The sequence below is a fragment of the Sinocyclocheilus rhinocerous genome, unplaced genomic scaffold (genome assembly GCF_001515625.1).
Source record: "Sinocyclocheilus rhinocerous isolate Xijiao unplaced genomic scaffold, SAMN03320098_v1.1 scaffold874, whole genome shotgun sequence".
In the NCBI taxonomy this organism is placed as follows: Eukaryota; Metazoa; Chordata; class Actinopteri; order Cypriniformes; family Cyprinidae; genus Sinocyclocheilus; species Sinocyclocheilus rhinocerous.
In genome coordinates, this window is record NW_015658511.1 from 116,579 (window position 1) to 136,595 (window position 20,017).

Consider the following 20,017-nt stretch of genomic DNA (forward strand, 5'->3'; position numbering starts at 1 on the left):
CTACAATACTACAGCGAGAATAAAAGTTATGCTTTCTTTCTTTGCGTGAACATTTGGGCGGTGTTATGCAAATCTTCCCAGATCGTGACGTAGGTATGTGGGGGCGTGTTAGAACGAGCCGTTTTAGGTAGGCGTGGCTGACTCTTAACTTTTATAAAGAATATCTCTTTGGATTTGAGACTTTAGTTTTTGCAACTTTACAGATCTTCTTTATGCACCAAGAGCTTGTAACACTTCAAAGAGAAAGGAAAAACTGAAATCGCATCATATGACTCCTTTAAAGAGTGCAAAAATGCCAAAAACAGTGATTAAAAATGTAAAAAAAATAAAAAATAAAAAAATGTATCAAAAATTCATTCATTTTTAGGATTTTAACAAAATAACCATGCTTTACACATACATTTCTCAGTACAAATACAGACACTGATGTCCATACCAATACCAAAACAATGATAATTACATAATTTCAATTAAATTGTCCTTTTTTTCAGCAAAGGTAGAAAACTAGAGAATGGTGCGATTAAAGTCCTGAGTGTTCTTTTGTATGTAATGTAAATACGATTTATGAAAGTAAATGAGTGAAATATTAAAATTCCAACAAAAATGCCCCCCCCCCCCAAAAAAAAACCATGGCCTTTATGACTCCTTTAAAGAGTGCAAAAATGCCAAAAACAGTGATTAAAAATGTAAAAAAAATAAAAAATAAAAAAATGTATCAAAAATTCATTCATTTTTAGGATTTTAACAAAATAACCATGCTTTACACATACATTTCTCAGTACAAATACAGACACTGATGTCCATACCAATACCAAAACAATGATAATTACATAATTTCAATTAAATTGTCCTTTTTTTCAGCAAAGGTAGAAAACTAGAGAATGGTGCGATTAAAGTCCTGAGTGTTCTTTTGTATGTAATGTAAATACGATTTATGAAAGTAAATGAGTGAAATATTAAAATTCCAACAAAAATGCCCCCCCCCCCCAAAAAAAAACCATGCTCTTTGCATTAACAATCAAAATGATCAAATAAAAAATACATAAAAAAGTCAATGAACATAACTTGACCACATATTTTCTTTACAAAAGATGGAAAGTCTATACTAGTACTGGAACTAGTAATATGATAATCTTGCTGAGTTTTCACGTTCATAAAGCATGATAAATCACAAAAGACTTCCACAGTTGTCCAACTGTATTTAATCCACAGTACATACAGTTATACATATGAGAGCACTGAACCACCGACCTGGTAAGAAAACTGTAAAGGAGGGAGTCAGTCCAGATCAGTATGTCAACAGGAGTGTAAAATGAACCTGCAGTAGTCTCCATTCATCATCGAAAAGTTGTTGGGAAAGGGATTCTTTGAAATGATTTGTACAGCAATCTGAAAGTTTTGGCAACAAACAAGATGGGCAGAAATCATACAACCTTTGAGATATTTCACCATATTTTTTTAATTCACTGAGCTTGTGTTGTGAAACACCTGTGCACACTAATCATGACAGCATTTACATGTCAAAAATACTGTAGATGTCAACATTTTACCAGTATTTATATGCATTTAACACCTGTCTTTTAATATATGCAATTACTCAGATGTCAGTTTTTTTTTTAAATATGACTGGATTTGGGATTAACGCTAAGGTCATTTAAATATTTGGTAGTAACAAGTTATATGATGATCTATATAGACAACAGCATATTCGGAATAACTATAAATTGGAGGTTTGTAGTGTGGCCCATTATTGAAGAGTACAGGAAAGTATACGAAAGTTCTTCTGTGACATGCAAAGTACAAAAGTGGCTATAATCTGGTTTATCTGAAGATATAATACTCGCACACCGGCCTACAAGCGAGGCCGCAGATGTTTAAACGGATGTTTGCCATGTAAAAACTGTGGCACAAATGTCGATTCCCTGCGATGCAATTTGGAAATAAACCTCAATGGAGCGCATCAACTTGCCCAACATTGGTGGAAAGTAGCTTGAAAACAGGTTATAGAAGTAGGTCAGTTCAGACGGCAAGAGTGTGGAATAACGTAACGGAAATTAGCAATTTCCAGACTAAGAATTTGTTCAGTGGTTAACATCCAAATCATAAAGCAACATCCAAAATGATCTAGATATCAGCGGTACAAGTTCACAAACCTTTCAGCATATTCAATTGACAACCCTGATGTCTAGTACCAAACTAGACGCATTAAAACTTTACCTGTGAAGACTAGTAATACCAGTCCAAATGCCATTTCGGAGTTGTACAGCACCAATTTAAACTTGGTTGTTTGGAGCGAATTTATCACAGAACCACTTTCACAATTCCGATTCACATTACGTGGAAATTTCAACACGATAAACCGGATTCCAGAGTAGGTCTCCAGAAGGTCTGCAGAATAAGAGCGTTTTTGTACACGTGTAGGTGCGTGTGCTCCTTGCCTCGCTTGTTTGCTGAACTGATTGTCCGTGCGGTGGCGGCGGTGGTGGCGTCGTCTAGAGTTTTGCTACGGAAACACTGTCAACGATTATGCACAAGGAGACACGTAATTGGTCCGTTAAAAGAAGCATTTCAGAACTGTTGGACAAAAGAATAAAGCAACACATGGAAACCTGAAATATCCATCATCTTATGAAGCTACAGAAATAAATAAATTCTGACCGTAACATATCCTATATAGTGAAATTTACATCTTTACAGTATCTACACTGTTTGAAGTCCCATTCAGAACATCCGCTCCGGAAGAAGGCTGCGCTCGAAGCCTCCCGGTTCGATTCGAAGAACAAGTCCGCACATGCAGCATGGCTATTCCAGTGTGTTCATGATACAGAAACAAACTGCATACAGTTTCACGACTCTGTCATGCTGTGCGATTTAAAATGGCGAAAATTAACAGCACAATTTCTATATACCTCGAATCACTTACATATGAACATATGGACAATATCATAGAGAACTGAACTTTAAAGGACTGAAGTTGATCTAAAATGATCTAAAATCTTAAAAACATTATACATGTGCCGTCGAAACGCTTGGGGAACGTTGCTACAATGCATCGGAAACATCGGACATGTTCGGGTTCATATGATCTGCCTGGTTTTGGCACATTTCTTGCGTTTTGTTTTCTATATATCGGAGAAATATATAATCGTGCATATGCACACAAAATACCCTGCCATAAATAATAAGGGTCATGTACTACACGCCAACGTTATGTAGCGACATGAGATGGTAACAAGGACCTCCACTATTTCACTAGTGCAAAAAAAACAACGAGGTTATGCAGTTGCAGAACTACAGCTTTCTAAATGAATCGTTTTGGCCGTCGGCGGAATCGAGCGAGTCGAACCGCTCCCTCGGAAATGAGTGCAAAGGATTTCGAGAGGAAATGATCAAGCGAAATCTTGGAAAAATTGTCCGTCATGCAAATACAGCGAGCTGCACGGCGCGACCTCGATGGGAAATTCTCTCCATGACGACAGCAACCGCAGCAGCGGAAAAGTTTTACTTCAGCAGATGTGGCGTGTGCTTACGATCGTGTTTGGTGGCTCAGAAGTGAACAAAACAGCAAGAAGGAAAGAAACGTGACCCAGCAGCCCATGTCGAGGTGGCATCCCGGAGGTATTGCAAGCAGATGGCCTTATAAAGGGATAGCTGTTCCTTTGAGAGTTCGTTGGTGCTCTGAATACGAAGTTAAGGCCTCTGATGACCTGTAGACGGAGTTTGGTGTGATGGGATTCAATCCTTATTGCCAAATGCTGCTGGGATTCGACTTGGAGAGGCTGCCGGGATGGGCTGGCCCAACGGAAACCAATGAGAAGAGGGATGTGAAATGGCCTCTGGGTCTTATCAGCTCCTCGAGTTCATGGCTGCCCTGAGCAGGTAAGAGGAGGCACGTATTTACATGTGTGGGAATCTCGGAAGGGGAATGATGGGAAAAGTGGGAAAAGTCCATACCCACCCAACGATCCGTTTTTCAGTCCCAAAAGTACATTCAGTCAAGTCAGAGGCGAGGGCCACGACCCAGAGCGATGCTTAAGGCGCTAGATTTCTGGAAAATGTTTGGCTGCCAGACAAAAAAAAAAAAACTGAAACATGAACGAAAACAATTCCCATGCAACAATAGTAATGCCGTGAGGTTCGCTCACAGAGTCTGTTGTAATACTGTGAGACTTCGTCGTGTCCGATCCTGCAGCCCCATGTGCCTCCAGAACAAAGTGCCTCAAGAATTTGGACCTGGTGGGTGGAGCCTATTTTGGGCTCAAGGCTCCGCCCTCGAGTCTGCTGGTTCGGCCCCAGCAGCCGGCGGCGATGCTCATGCTCCTCTGGGCACGTTCTGCCCGCTCGCGGTCGCATTCTGATTGGCTCTGTGCACGTTCAGGACGTCCTATCTGCACGGGCGGCGTGGAGGACGTGGGTTGCGAGGAAATGGTGCGCAACAGGTGATTGCGCTTCCGCAGGAAATCCCCACTGCCGCCAAGCCCGAAACTGCCTTTCCGCAGGACCATGCGAGTGCTGCCGGTCTTGGCTGGCCTCGATCTCTGATTGTATTCTAGCTGGGACAGGTGAGACGCGTAGCCATCGGCGATGAACTGTGGAGAGAGAGCGACAGGTCAGTGAGAGTAAAGCATTTTCGCATTTAGCTCCCAAACTCTGGAATAGCCTTCCTGAAGGCGTTCGGGATTCAGAAACACTCTCTCTGTTTAAATCTAGATTAAAGACTCATCTCTTTAGCCAAGCATTCACATAATGCATCTCATAATCTTGTACTTCAGCTATATTTGATCAAATGCACATTATCATTCTTTTGCTTGGATTGAACACATCATTTTTGCTTCTCTGTTTCTGCCACGGGATTGGCATCCCGAGGTAACTAGGAATTACACAAGCTTCAGCCTGGATCCAGCCCCTACGAAGACCTGAGATGAATGAACACCTGAGAAGAGATGATGCAAACCCCTCAGAGGACCTGAGATGATGCCAACCCTGAACCAACATACAAAACTACCAAATTTTGCTATAAGTTTGAATGCAACCTATAATTTGCTGTTAATAGCGGTCACCATCTGTTTGATTACGTCATTAACTAACTGCATGATCACTATACATTTCTGCCATATGGACATTACCTCGACATAGTCACCACCGATAAAGTACTACTAAATATAATGTAGAAACTTTAATTTTGTATTGTGAAAAGCACTATACAAATAAACTTGAATTTAATTGAACTGAGAGTGCATAAAAACTTAAAGTAGAGAGGAAAAACTGTGCATAAAGATACCTGACACTGGTGCTGCATTTTCTTCGTTGGTCTCCCTACGATGTAGATCTGTGATGGCGGCAGACCCAGTGACGTGTACACAGAGATGTCCTTAGTGGAGCCATAAGCAGCAAAGATCTTCATATGTGCCTACAAAACAGCAGGATGATTTTTAAACATGATTAAACAGTTTAAATATAAGCAAAGACTGACACATTATATGTCTAAGATCTGTTTAAACACCCTCCCTGTCCTTTTATGCTCTTGTTTTGATCATTCCAGTTGGCATACTCTCTGTACTACAAACTAGGGCTGGGCAATATGGCCAAAAATATTAATCACAATATTTCTTTCCACATAATTCAATATTTATAGCAATAATTATTTCAAACCATTAATAAGCAAGGAAATGCATTTTACATTACTCAATGAAATCTCCATAGGGCGCCATTAAACCCACACGAAGTTTTATTTTTTCCCAAATTCTGATTTCCATTTTTCTCCAAAATTCTGTTTTATGATTTAATATAAATGTATTATCAAAAATGTTTATTTTAATCTTTAAAAATGTAATCAAAATGAAAATATAAGAATTAATTTACAAAAACACACTGCATTTTATTTTATTTTTTTTCAAATAATGTGCTGCACAACAGAACTTGTATACTGTATCAATTAAAACATTAAAATATCTTGGTTGCATTAAATTCTTTATAATAATAATAATAATAATTCACTGCAATATTTAAATTAATTGTATTATAAATAATTATTAATTGTATTTTTATTTTTATTTTTTTATCCATATTATACAAGTTTACTATGAAATATTTATACAGTCTATACAAATTTATAGAGTTTACATTATTACTTTGAGAAGTGCTTTTTACTATACAATAATGATATACTTCTATCATCATTTCGTCACAGTAAATAAAACTTTTATTTTGGCAGTTTGTCGTGAAGACTGAGTTTCAGTGTCTGGTGGTAGTTTTATCAAATGCTAGTGACGTGAATCTCTGGAAATGTAGTTCATGTCTTTATATATTGAGATGCTGAAAACAGCACGAGCGTCACGCATGCTTCAGTATGTGTAGTAGACGAAACTGCGCCGCTCATTCACAGAGACATGCAGAACGTGCAGACTTTTTAGTATCACAGCTGATCGAAAATTACTCAAACGTGTATTATCAATAATCGTGACTTTATTTATCCGTTTCAATAAATACTTATATTGATTTAAGGTCAATGCATTCCGAATGATAGTAATTTATTACCCACATCCCCTTGCAGAAGAGTTTGTGTATATTCTCACCTCTGTGATGAGAGACTTGAGGAAGTTGGCTTTGTGTCGGAGGGGGTCATGTACGAGCCCGTCACAGAAGGACACGATCCCGTGAGGGAAGTTGTGCTGTGAAAGCCAGGCCACCACACGCTGCTTCTGCATGTCTGGACGTCCCGTCACGTACACTATCAGGTACCCCAGATCCTGCCAGTGCCTAAACCAGGACCAACCACCGTCAGGAACAGCAAACATTACAAATGACTGGCCTGGGAGCATTATTAACCCTCTAAAGCCTGACATATGAAATTATAGTCAGAAAAGGTTTTTTTTTTGTTTGTTTTTTAAATGGAACAGTTTGTTGAACCTTTATTGGCTCATATAGTGTGTGATATAGTGACAATATGGAGCTCGTATTGTGGAGGAGGAAAAACACCTACATTTTGTTCAGTGGCTCAAACCGAGCAAAAATATGCAATTTGGAGCAGATGCTGATATTTATGTCTTATAAGATGAAATTCTGATAGCTTGTAGTATATATCAGTGAGATCTTTAAAACAGAATAACACGCTACTTACACAAAACGCATATAAATATCAGTTGTCACTCCATATCTCCAATAATATGACTTGGTAAAATGATATTTAAATGCTTAGTTTTAAGATCAAAGCTTTGTTTCAACACATAATGCAATGCAATACAATGATGATTGATTTAGATTGATTTAATGATTTAGATTTATACTAAAAGGCCTATTACTTGCTAAAAAAGTATGAACTATCAAACTATCAACAGCTTTCAAGATAATCGCCCTTATTTTATTACATTAAAATAATGCCAAACAGTAACATTTTATACAATAAAGATAAACATTTTGTAATCTTCTAAACGTATTTAAATAACTAAAGATGTATAAAAACAAATAACATAATATATAAAAATATTTTTAAAATGATTTTAATAAAAGCAAGAAAAAAACATTAGAAATTATACTGTATTTGCCTAATTTCATTAAAAGGAATGGCTTTTCTAGGATAATTGCCCTTATTTTATTATATTAAAATGTTACCAAAAATAGTATAAAAGTTAAAAGTTCGTTTACTTTATAAAAATCAAGCTTTCACAGCAAAAAGACACATGAATCACAACCAGATGTTTTTACAGTCATGCTAAAAGCCTTGCTAAAGGGTCTAAACTATCAATCAGACGACAGAAGGCATAAGATTGTGCACAACAGTTTTCAGTAAAGTTTCGACCATGTCGATCATTTAGAGAAATTTGCAGATCAAATATGGTGCATTAGGCTTTATAGAGTTTATAAATTCGTAAAGAAAAGCCCTCACCTGACCACATCAACCGCTCCTGCTCGCACTTTAGGGTCGCTGCCCATGATGGACACGCTGGCGGCAAACGAGCCGTCGATGCTGAACACGACAAACTCAGTGCCGCGCGGCAGCACCGTCAGGTAACTGTCAGCAGATGTGTGGTCTCCCCTTCAGACACAGACAATATCATTCAATTGATGAAAATACAAGCTTTTCTGCGCAGGATAAATGTAGATTTAAGATGTACCTGACCACCATTTTGACCGGATACACGCCGATGCTCAGCCGCCTGTTCTCGGGAATGGTGTAGAAAACCCGGCCACTGCTATTGGTCAGTTCTGTGCTGAAATACACCCACTCACCGGACGGAGGCTGGGTCATGATGTGGATGTCCACCTAGAAAACGGCACAAAAATTAGATGAAATGAATTAGCAGTGAAACCAAACAAGATGTCAATGGAAAATAATACTAGACTTTTACGGTCTTTTACATTAACTGTTCCCTCCTGGTGGAATGACCTGCCCAACTCAATCAGAGCAGCTGAGTTCTTAGCCATCTTCAAGAATCGGCTAAAACACATCTCTTCCATCTTTATTTGACCCTCTAACTCTAGCACTCTCTATTCTAATTCTATTCTTTAAAAAAAAAAAACTTGCCCCTTTTAGACTTGCACTCTATTCATTTAATAACTGCTTGTTTTCTTTAAAAAAAAAAAACAACTAGCTTCTCTATTCTTTTTGTATTCTATATATTTGTTTTCTTTTGATTTATTATACAATTAACAAAAAGCAAAAAATGCCTCTAACACTAGCTTGCTTTATTCCAGGGGTGCCCACACTTTTTTTGTGTGGGGATCTACTTTTCAAATGAGAAACTCACCGAGATCTACCAAGTTGAAAATAAATAAATAAAATACGCGTAAAATAAATATATAAAAAGCTTGTTGGGATGTATGTTTATATTGCATTAATTTAATTTAATTTAATTTTAAAATAAAAAATAATAATGTTCATTTCTTAGTAGGCCTACCCGTAAGTAGCCTTTAGTGTTATTTCTTTTCAATTCCATGTAATTATTTTTAAACAAAACAAATTCAAGACAGATTGAAACATACTGTTTTTTTTGTCACTGCAGACATTCTATACAACTTAAAAGTACGTAAAGCTCAATTATACAATAATTTTAACAAATAAGCTCAAGTCAACCTGCCATACCAAACAAGACCACAGGGAGACGCCAAAGGACTGCATATAAACTACTATGGATCCATTCAGGATCACTAAACACACCAAAAAATACAACTGAAAAATAAAAACATTCTGAATATTTAGAACCTCAGCGATCTGAAGGTGGCTCGACGTCATCAGTGAATAGTTCTGTTAGAAAACATTCTGTGTTTGGAGTGTCTGATGCCCATATGTAGGCTACATAAACACCACTGATCCTCACAAACTTCTCCAAAACGAGCATCCGTTATAATAAAACACTCGCTATATACAACTACGTGAATATTCTGAACTGTGTTCAAGCAGAAATGTTATAGTGATCAGTGCGCTACTAGCACACAAACACGGTTCGTTTGCGCATCAATAATAACGGACACATGCGCGCCTAATGTTCGACTCTTGTATCTGTCACTAATCGTCTTTACCTTGATTACAGTCATCATCCATCAAAACTTTACTAACGTGACCCTGGCTTGATTAATCCAGCCGGGAGCTGTAGTTTGCGTATCATATGCTCATACAGCAGTAACTTAGGCTGTTTCACACAGCGCGATGAGAAACAGCTAGAGCTGCTCCGAAACACAGAATATCACAGAATACGTAGAGAAGTGGTGCTGTTATTTATTTATATATATATTTTTTTTTTTTTAATGATTTAACATATTAATCATAAAATAGTTAATTTATTATAGGGCTGGGTGATATAGCTAAAAAATGTATCAACGATATAATTTTTCATATCGTTCTGTATCGATAATTATTGACATTTTTTATAAACTTTTTTAAAACAAAGCACAATAGAATTTTTTTTTTTTTAATTTAACCACTGTGTTTTTAATTTACCCAATTTATTGAGATAAACAATTTTTTTTAACAGTCAAACACAAAATAAAATGTAAACAAATATCTTCTTTCTTATGTGTTATATGCAGATTAAATAAGTCTTATGGAAACTTTTGGCTTGTCGAAGCCACAGGAGGGCACAATGAGCAAAACAATGCAGCGTATTAAATTGTCAATGCAATGAAATAACTGTCCATAATATAACATCTAAATTAACATATATAAATCAAATATAATTTCGTAAATTGCATAAACAATTATGAATAAAAGAGCATCATGTCGAGCCGAATCGCCGATCACACAGATTGCATTTGAAAACATATGAGATGCAGTGAAAAGGAATAAACCTCCACAAATTCGCGACGTGTTTTCTAAACGTTTAAACTGTTTTAATTTTGAATGGCTTTCTGTATATCTCTTGTGTGAGACGCGAGTGCAGCAGTCTTATTTGTCCGTCTAAAAAATGCGCTGAACATGCATTCTGTGTGAATGGCTTGGTTTCGGTTTTAACCTAATCAAGATCTTCTAAGCATTGAGCTTCTATATTTCTCTAATATTTTGAATGAATAACGCAGCGGCGCGTCTCGTGGGCTAGACTAACAAAACATTAAAATGCATCATCATCACCGCATCTCGCGCACCACTGATGATGCTCCCTGACACACATCTAACATTCGACTGTACCATTTTTGCATTCAAATGTAGTTTTTTTTTATCAATTTATTTATTAATTAATCAAAATACATTTTTTTGATTAATATAATTTTTTAAATTCACAATCTCCTCATCACAGGCTGGCACAACACTCATGTTCGTGTTTGTGTGTGCTGTCTGCGTCACTCATAGCACGTGCCTATATCGTGCGCTATATTGAACATTTTTTTATATTGTTATCGATGAAGGAGTACCGTCGATAAATATGGATACCGTTTTATCGCCCAGGCCTAATTTATTATATTTTAGCTTTAGGTTATCTCACACCCCCCGGTTGAGAAAGCATAGGCTATTTAAATGATGTGCGATCTACCAGCATTGCCTTTGCGATCGACTGGTAGATCGCGATCGTCCTATTGGGCACCCCTGCTCTATTCTTTTTCTATTCTATCGGTTTTCTTTTTACTTATTATATAATAAAAATAAAACCTTGCTACGTGTATTGCGTTAGGCTAACTGAGACTTGTCATAGCACTTGCGGCGTATCATAGCTCTTTTGTTGATTTTGATTGCTTTCATTATCCTCATCTGTAAGTCGCTTTGGACAAAAGCGTCTGCTAAATGTCTAAATGTAAATGTAGACTTTTACATTTTCTGAAGAACGTGAGTGAAGTTAAGGTGGTCTTACTCATTTTTCACTGGGATCTACACGAACTGAAGTTCACAGGTCACTAACCTTCTCTCCTGTCAGTGTGACCATGTCCAGCGGCCCGTACATGAAGCGACCCGTGACCACCTGATTGCCGTCCTCCGTAAACACAGCATCGTTCACACGGTGGTTTGCCGTAACGTTCTTCAACACAAACACATCTTTACATCAGCAACATTCCCTTAATGGATTTAACAGTAATTTGGGATTTCTGAGATGTTGAGGTGCCCATCTCACCCTGATCTTCACGTGAGTCCTCTTCCTTATCCACTTCTCCCGCGGTTTGGACGGAGTGAATTCTGACACCTCCTTTCCATCGAGTTCCAAAATACTGGAGTTCTCATGCCTCATTACCTGAGAGCCGGAAAAATAATAAATAAAATTACATTTGCCCAATTTCATTAGAAATTGTGTTTATAGGATGATTGTTTTAATGGTAAATAAAATGCTACTTTATGCAATAAAAACAATTTATGCACTAAGAATTAACAAGTAACGCCCCCAATCTGTACGTTCCCCAATTTAGTTATTTTCCTTCCTAGATGAAGTATCACTAAAACACAATCTTTTTGTAATTAATTTAATTTTTTTTGCAATTAGATTTTTTATATTGTTTGGCAAGCCCTTATTTTACTACATAAAATGTTAGCAAAAAACGGTAAAGTTTAGTATAATAAAGATAATTATATAATAGACTTTTAAACATTAAAATAACTACAAGATATCTACAAATAAAAAAATACAATTATTATCAAATAAATAAAAACATGATTATGAAAATGTTTTTATTTTATTTGAACATTTAAATAAAAATAAAAATAAAAAAATAACACTAATACAATTACATAATACAAAAATAATGAATAAAAAATATTTTAATAAAAGCCATGAAAAACATTATCAATTATATTATATATGTCCAATTTAATTAAAAGGAATTGCTATTCTAAGACAATTGCACTTATTTTATTATTTTAAAATGTTGCCAAAAACAGGAAAGTTTAATTTAATAAAGATAAGACAATTTTATTATGGTCTTTTAAATATATTTAAATAACTAAATAAAAAAGTATAAGTACAAAAAATGGCATAATAAAAAAATGAAAAATATATATTTTTTAAAAATTAGGGGAAAAAAAAAAAATTACATTGTATTTGCCAAATTTTATTAAAAGGAATGGTTTTTCTAGGATTATTGCCTTTTTGTTACTGAAAATAGTAAAGTTTAATATAATAAAGATAACCATTTTATAGTAACCCTTTTAAACATATTTAAATAACAAAATATAAAATTTATAAAAATACAATAAAATAATAAATTAAAAAACTTAAATTAAATGTATTTTAATAAAATCCAGAAAAAAAATAATTATATTATATTTGCCTAATTTCATTACAGTCAACTATGGACAATTATCCTAGAAGAGCTGCTCTTTTTTTTAATGCAGTACTACATGCTGTACCTGCATAGCGAATGTTTCCAGATGCAAATAACTCCTAAAGATTCTTTAAGCAGAATTAATATTTTATAATCTTAAATCATATGGTAATCTTCACCTGTCGGAGCAGGAAAGACACAGCGTCCGTTGATTCCCAGTAGGAGGCGTGAAACAGGTGAGGTAGAGCCACGGTGGGGAACGCAGTCAGAGCATCAGGACAATACAGAGCGAAATCAATGCGCTTCGTGCCCCACCAGCGAGCAGCGACTGCAGGAGAGACGACACGGGACGTTCAGTCATGTCTGTCCAAACCATTACCGCTACAACAGCAGCTTCAAATACCATTACAGATTTCGGTTTCATCTGTACATAATTCATGAACGTTTCAGCCACTGGTTCTAGGACAGGACGAGGACATGTGATGCAGGATTGCTTCAGGGGCTCAAAAGGAATTAAAGAAATGGAAAGTTGTTGTTTTGTAATGTGCACTGGGCTGTGCGAGGCTGTAGTGCACATCTCTTGTCTGCTTCCTCCCATGACCCATTGCAAAGACACTCAAGAACACAACCCTGTTTTTGGTTTGTAATTCTTTCAATTGGGGTTGAATGTTCTTGAATGGCCTCTAGTTCTCTACAACTAGGATTGGGAATCAAAAACAGTTATTTTTTAAAACTGGTTCTATTTTGACTGGGAAGACAGGGGGTTGTTAAAAAATACAATCAACAGACAATATATCCTTGTATTGCGTCGTCCTCACTGGTTGCACGCAACAACAAACCTACAGTGTGAACCGTGTAGTCCGATTCACAAACGACTTTTATGAAGTGGTTTTAAATAAAGTGGTTATGAAGTGATTTTTAATAAATCAGTTAAAAAAAGGCTCCCTTACCCCCAAGTAGAGGTCTACACGGGTCCAAAAATTCGTACCTGAACCCAAAGAGACCCGTAAATGTGCTACACTGAACCGACCCGGACCCGTCTATTATTTTGAAAGTTGGACCCAGGCCCGTGCAGAACCGAGAAATGTCAAAAATGTACAACCCGGAACCGACGCGGACCGTCAATTATTTTTTCTTTTTTCTCCACCTTATTTCAAATTACCGACTTCTCATCCTAATTTTACAAGTTGAAAGTTACAAAACAACACACGCACAGCGCTGACTGACTCTGATAACGGCCGGGTGTTCTCCGAGTCCGATCGACTCGGGTATTACACACAATGTTAAACAGACCCGGGACCCGAAGTAATAGATTGGGACCCGACCCGGACCCGGCTGACCATTTAAAATATAGCCCCAAACCCGTACGGATCCCGGGTCGGGTCCCGGGTCCTCGGGTCTCGGGTCCTCCGTGTAGACCTCTACCTCCAAGTGTTGTCAAAAACAAATTCTTGAAATATATGTAATAAAAAAAATAGGTAAGAATAATTAATAATAAAAATTTTGCAATAAAAACCATTTTTGCACTACAGCAAAATTAACAATTCATGTCCCTGATCTATATGCAAATTTGATAATTATTTGCATAATAATATGCATATAACATTTTTGTAATTCCTTTTTTAAACTAATAATAAAAAAAATAATAATAATTTGGTTAGACTAATTTTAAATAAATAATAATAAAACATTTTATACATTACCAAGAAATTAACAATTCATGTCCTTGATCTGTATGCAAAATTCATAATTCATAATCTATTATTTAATATTCACCGAAATAATATAATATTAAATTATATTATATTATTTGGGTGAATATTAAATTATTTGCATAATAATATGAATTGTGATGTTATTTAAAAAAAATATTATTAATTTATTATTATTTCTTTAAAATTATTATTCATGTGTGTTAAAAATTTTTATAATTTTTTTTATTTTGTAATTATTACATTAAAATATGTTATCAATAACAGTACATTTTAATGTAATAAAGATAACCATTTTGTAATAATCTTTAAACATTTTAAATTTAAGATAAAAATTAATTTTAATTTCAAAATAAGTAATTTTGCTTAATATATAGTTATGATCACTTATTGGGTGGGGCTGCTTCGTCAAAATTATTTTAACAAAATCATTAAGTGGAATCAGAATCACTAAACTCCTAATGATTCCCATCCTTATGTATAAGCGACCGCTAACAGAAGACATACACGCCATGAGCATGATGCACAGCCAGATAATGGGAGCAAGACGAGTCAACATCCTTCAAAGCATCTTCAGAGGGTTTTCATCATTCAGAGCAAACCCAGAGCGGCTTAGGGCTCAGGAGATGAAGAACCAGAGCACCAAAAGCTTTAAAAGGAAGGGGGCATGAATTCGAAAAACAAGGGCATCAGCGCTGGGGAGGTCAGCAAGAAAACAGGCTGAAGATTTGGAGGGCTAAAACAGGAAGTAGGAGGGATTGCAGGGAATGCAGTAATGGTAGAAACTAACGCAGGCAAACAGGAGAGCGGGTGCATCTGGAGGGTCCAGGAGACCCTCCGACCGGATGTCTACCCACACTCCAAGTACCTTGCTCGATGTCCAGCGGGACACATGGAGATGGCGGTTCTGAGGCGAGCGAGGGTGAGGGCTCAAAGCCTAGAGAGACGCTCTGCTCTGAATCATCCAAACAGCTGGAATCCTGCCTTTCTACCTGCTGCTTATTTTGCGCTTTGCTGGATTTGGGGGAGGGGCTTCGGGAGCTGCTTTTATTATAGGGAAGGGCCAATTGGGACAAAAGACTGAGCTTTTTGGAGAGACTAAGTTGGCATGCTTGCGCTACTAGAGAAAAAAACAACATCAAATCAACAGCAGTCAAAAGATGAATATGACATGTGTGATAGTTCCTAGCTATATCTGCAGCATTAAAAAACCTGTTTTTGCTGTTTAATATTTCTGTGGAAACCGTGATGCATTACCGTTAAAGAAAAATAATAATAATACTTTTATTTAGCAAAGACTCATTAAACTGATCAAATGAGACAAAGACTTTTATGATGTTTCCAAAGATTTCTACTCCAAATAAATGCCGTTCTTGAACTTTAAAAAATCCTGAAAAAAATGTTTAATGGTTTCTACGAAAAGTATTACGCAGCAAAACACTGATAATAACACAGTAATATTTTTTTATTAAAGAAAAATAAATTTCAAACAAAAAAAATGGAATAAAAACTATTTCATAATCTATATATAATCATAATCTACTATATATACTGTATGTATGTGTGTGTAATTATTCACAGGAATAAATGACACATTAAAATATATTTAAAAAATAGAAAACAGTTACTTTAAACAGTAATAATATTTTACTGTATTTTTGATCAAATAAATGTAGCCTTGGAGAGCATAAAACTTTTATTTCAAAAACATTTTAAAAATTAAAGATCCCGAACTTTTAAACCATAGTGAGTATATTAATGTATTCATTTATTCCATATTTAATGTAAATGGAAAAAAAAGTGTTTTGTGGTAAAAACACCAATTACTCAATTACTCCACTGCTGCAATATAATATAGTTGAATCTACTATATATACTGTATGTATGTGTGTGTAATTACAGATTATATATATATATAACATCTGCAGAAATAATATTGTTATTTGTATAATATTTGTATGTTTTTGATGCTTAATATTTTTTCAACATTAATAATAATAATAGCATTGTAATCATTAAAAAAAATAACAAATTAAATAGATTAAATTAATTAAATCAAATGTAATTAAAGACAATAATAATAATAATAATAAGTATCACTAATTTTAAATAAAATATACTGTAAAATCTATTTATGCACTACTGCAAATTAACAAAATTAAAATTCATGTTCAATGGCTGCTGAAAATTCATCTTTGCCATCTTTGCACAGGAATAAATGACACATTAAAATATATTTAAAAAATAGAAAACAGTTACTTTAAACAGTAATAATATTTTACTGTATTTTTGATCAAATAAATGTAGCCTTGGAGAGCATAAAACTTTTATTTCAAAAACATTTTAAAAATTAAAGATCCCGAACTTTTAAACCATAGTGAGTATATTAATGTATTCATTTATTCCATATTTAATGTAAATGGAAAAAAAAGTGTTTTGTGGTAAAAACACCAATTACTCAATTACTCCACTGCTGCAATATAATATAGTTGATATGTAGATTATTGTATTCTGCTAACCGACTGTGTGTGTGTGCGTTAACTTACTGTTGGCGATGTTGGAGGCGGTGTAACTGTCCACTAACCCCGACACCTGGCTGGCGATGCTGGTCTCGCTGACCCTGCGTGCCCCGCGGAAGGCTGGAACAGATGCCGGAGACGAAGGATTGGAGTGATCCGCAAACATGATGCTGTGAGACTGCATCGCATCCGCTGTGAGGACCAAAACCAGCAATTACTCACACAGACTGGGAACTGACAGGGAAATTAGGGCCCAGAAATCTGACAATTCAGTACGGACTAAATCTCCGTTCCAAAACCTAGCGAGCTGCCTATCTAGACAGCAGTCTATCTAATAGGCATTACAGGTGCGCTTACAGGGCAGCAGAGATCTCACTAGATTTTGGAACGGAGCTAAAATGATGCTTCATTATTCATTTGTAAAAGGGCCATTTGATTCAAAATGATGAAAGGAAGTGAAAAGAAGATGCAAACACAAAACCAAAGAGAGATAAAAGTAGTAAATATTGCCCCCGAGTCCATTCTGACAAATTCTGAAGGAATTTAAGAGAGCATTTACAGCTGATTTTATTACGAGGCCTCATGGGGCATTATTTACCAAATACACATGCAACCCATCATCAGAATCAGGATTTGTCATTAGTCAAGATGCTTGAATTTAGATTTGTCTTATTATTCTTGTTGTATTGTTATTTTAAAGGTGAAGTGTGTCATTAAAAAAAAAAATTCTGGTTTCCAAACAGGTTTCCTAAACACTGCCCATAGGTTGGACCGTTATATTTTTCACCAAATTCAAAAGAAAGAAATACTTAGAAATTTAAGGACCATTATTTTCATAAAATTAAGCACATTTCCAAAAGCATTCCCCATAACAAATTAAAGGGGTCATATGATGCGATTTCAAGTTTTCCTTTCTCTTTGGAGTGTTACAAGCTCTTGGTGCATAAAGAAGATCTGTAAAGTTGCAAACACTAAAGTCTCAAAACCAAAGAGATATTCTTTATAAAAGTTAAGAGTCAACCACGCCTACCTAAAACGGCTCATTCTAACACGCCCCCACATATCTACCTCACTATGTGGAAATATTACCATAACGCCGTCCAAATGTTCACGCAAAGAAACACATACACCACTCAAACCTTCCGTAAAATAATCTTTCATAAAGTTCGGAAAAGTTGAAGCGAATTACAAGGACATTCGCGGGCTTCACTGCACCGGATGCGCTGTGAGAGACGTGCGCTTCGTTTGATGTTACACTTGAAGTGTGCGGTATTGCCCGTCTGTATTTTCCTTACAAATGCTCTACGAAGTCATCATTTATGTGGTTTGGAATGCAGTGGACAAACACAGCCAGTTATGTCTTAAGGGATTAAACGGACAGGACAAACCACATTACTTCTTGTATTTCAAAAGAGATCCGTGCGTGAATGCAGCTTAATAGATCTCCTGCTGTCTATGATGTCATAGTAAAAGACAACAGTAAAGATGAAGAAAAATCACTCGCAGTTCTTGAATGGAAAACGTTCAGATAATCATAAATACTGAAAGCACTCTGTTTGTTGTTTCTATGTTTCTATGCTCCTCTTTTATTATTTGCTACTTGCTTGTATGTTTTGAAGTTATATTAGTTTAAAATTCTTAACATACAACTGTTTTAATTATTTTTTTCAATTTGTAATTATTTAAAAAAGTACTTAATTACTTATGTAAGAATATGTAAATGTAAGGATTTTAAGATTCTCAAGTGGGTAAACTAATTAATTAATAAGGGGGAAAAAAAGTAGATCAAGAATCGTTCTGGAATCGGATCGTGACTCCCAAAATTGGAATCTGAGTTGACTAAAGACTCCCACCCCTAATAAATATAACATATTATGAAATAATATATACTAAAATAATTAATGAATGACATAAATTAAATTATATAATTATATAAAATAATTACATTCTAATAGAATTTATATTCTATTAATTCTAATAATTAAATAATTTAAAAAAAAATTTTTTTTTAATTAAGCATACTTCTTTCCAATTCACATTGCTCAAAAGTAAACAGTAAGCAAATAAATAAAATAAATGAATTAATTAAATATTTACCAAATGAATGATTGAAAAAACATTATATATTTTCATAAATAATATAAAAATAAATACAATATTAATTAAAATAATTGATGCATGATATAAATCTTATAATTAAAATATAATATACTGTAAATAAAATACATAAATTGTAATTACTGAATGTATGTAATTCATTTGACACATATTTCTTTCCATTTCACATTACTCAAAAGTAAACAGTAAGTAAATAAATAAATAAATAACTATTCATTAAGTAAATATTTAAAGGGGAGGTTGACTGGTTTTTTTCTAGGCTTGATTGTGTTTATGGGGTGCAGTCTAACATGTTAAAGTGCCCCTATTATGCCATTTTTAAGGTTGCTAATATTGTCTGTCAAAACAGGTTTACATGCATGCAAGGTCAAAAAACACGTTAGTTTTCTCAAAAAATAGATTCATTTTACCTAATTTCTAAATGATTTGTAAACGACTCGTGCGAAGCAGTTCAAAGAATCAGTCTCTCTAAACCCCTCCTTTCCGTGAGCCCTCACTGCTGTGATTGGTCAGATGGCGCAGTCCTTTGTGATTGGTCCAGAGCCGTAGAGAGATTGGCTCTGGATTGGTCTACCGCGTACAGCACGTGTCGGAAACGAAACATTGCCATGACGGAATGACAGCCCTGGAGACTTGTCAATACATAGAAAAGATGGTATCGATTGTACCTTACCAATTCGAGCCGGAGTCTGATGATGAAACGGTTGAACTGGCTGATCGACAAGAGACTGATTCGCAAGCACGACTGGAGTGTCGTAAGTGTCAAGTGTTAACAAGTTTGTGGTAACTATAAGATGTGATAAAACAAATTTACTCTCACAGCGTAGGATACAGCGTCTTCTTGACATGATGTTACCCCTACGGAAATTTTACTGTTTGTGGGCGGGCAACTTGGCAACGTAGAACGTGGGCAGACATTATGCAAATGTGTTACTTCGTGACGTAGAGCCGTAACAGAATAAGATTCGAATTCCTGACGACTCGTTTAGG

General features: G+C 35.5%; 1 protein-coding gene across 9 annotated transcripts in view; it reads right to left on the reverse strand.

Annotated features, from left to right (window-relative positions):
• The window catches only part of pitpnm2 (phosphatidylinositol transfer protein, membrane-associated 2), an 89,138-nt gene that overhangs the window by 7,830 nt on the left and 61,291 nt on the right, over positions 1–20,017 (reverse strand). For 6 of the 9 annotated variants that reach the window (XM_016530650.1, XM_016530648.1, XM_016530644.1 and 3 more), the window contains 10 exons: positions 16,937–17,101; positions 15,259–15,510; positions 12,858–13,006; positions 11,538–11,654; positions 11,328–11,444; positions 8,115–8,263; positions 7,886–8,035; positions 6,576–6,759; positions 5,282–5,410; positions 3,243–4,589 (listed from right to left, as the gene is read on the reverse strand). In XM_016530650.1, the coding sequence (XP_016386136.1) occupies positions 4,248–4,589; positions 5,282–5,410; positions 6,576–6,759; positions 7,886–8,035; positions 8,115–8,263; positions 11,328–11,444; positions 11,538–11,654; positions 12,858–13,006; positions 15,259–15,510; positions 16,937–17,101 (1,754 nt within the window). In that variant the 3' untranslated portion in view covers positions 3,243–4,247. Of the gene's footprint in view, positions 1–2,149; positions 2,154–3,242; positions 4,590–5,281; positions 5,411–6,575; positions 6,760–7,885; positions 8,036–8,114; positions 8,264–11,327; positions 11,445–11,537; positions 11,655–12,857; positions 13,007–15,258; positions 15,511–16,936; positions 17,102–20,017 lie in introns of those variants that run through there. The other 3 variants (XM_016530652.1, XM_016530651.1, XR_001637800.1) reach the window with 2 other exon arrangements.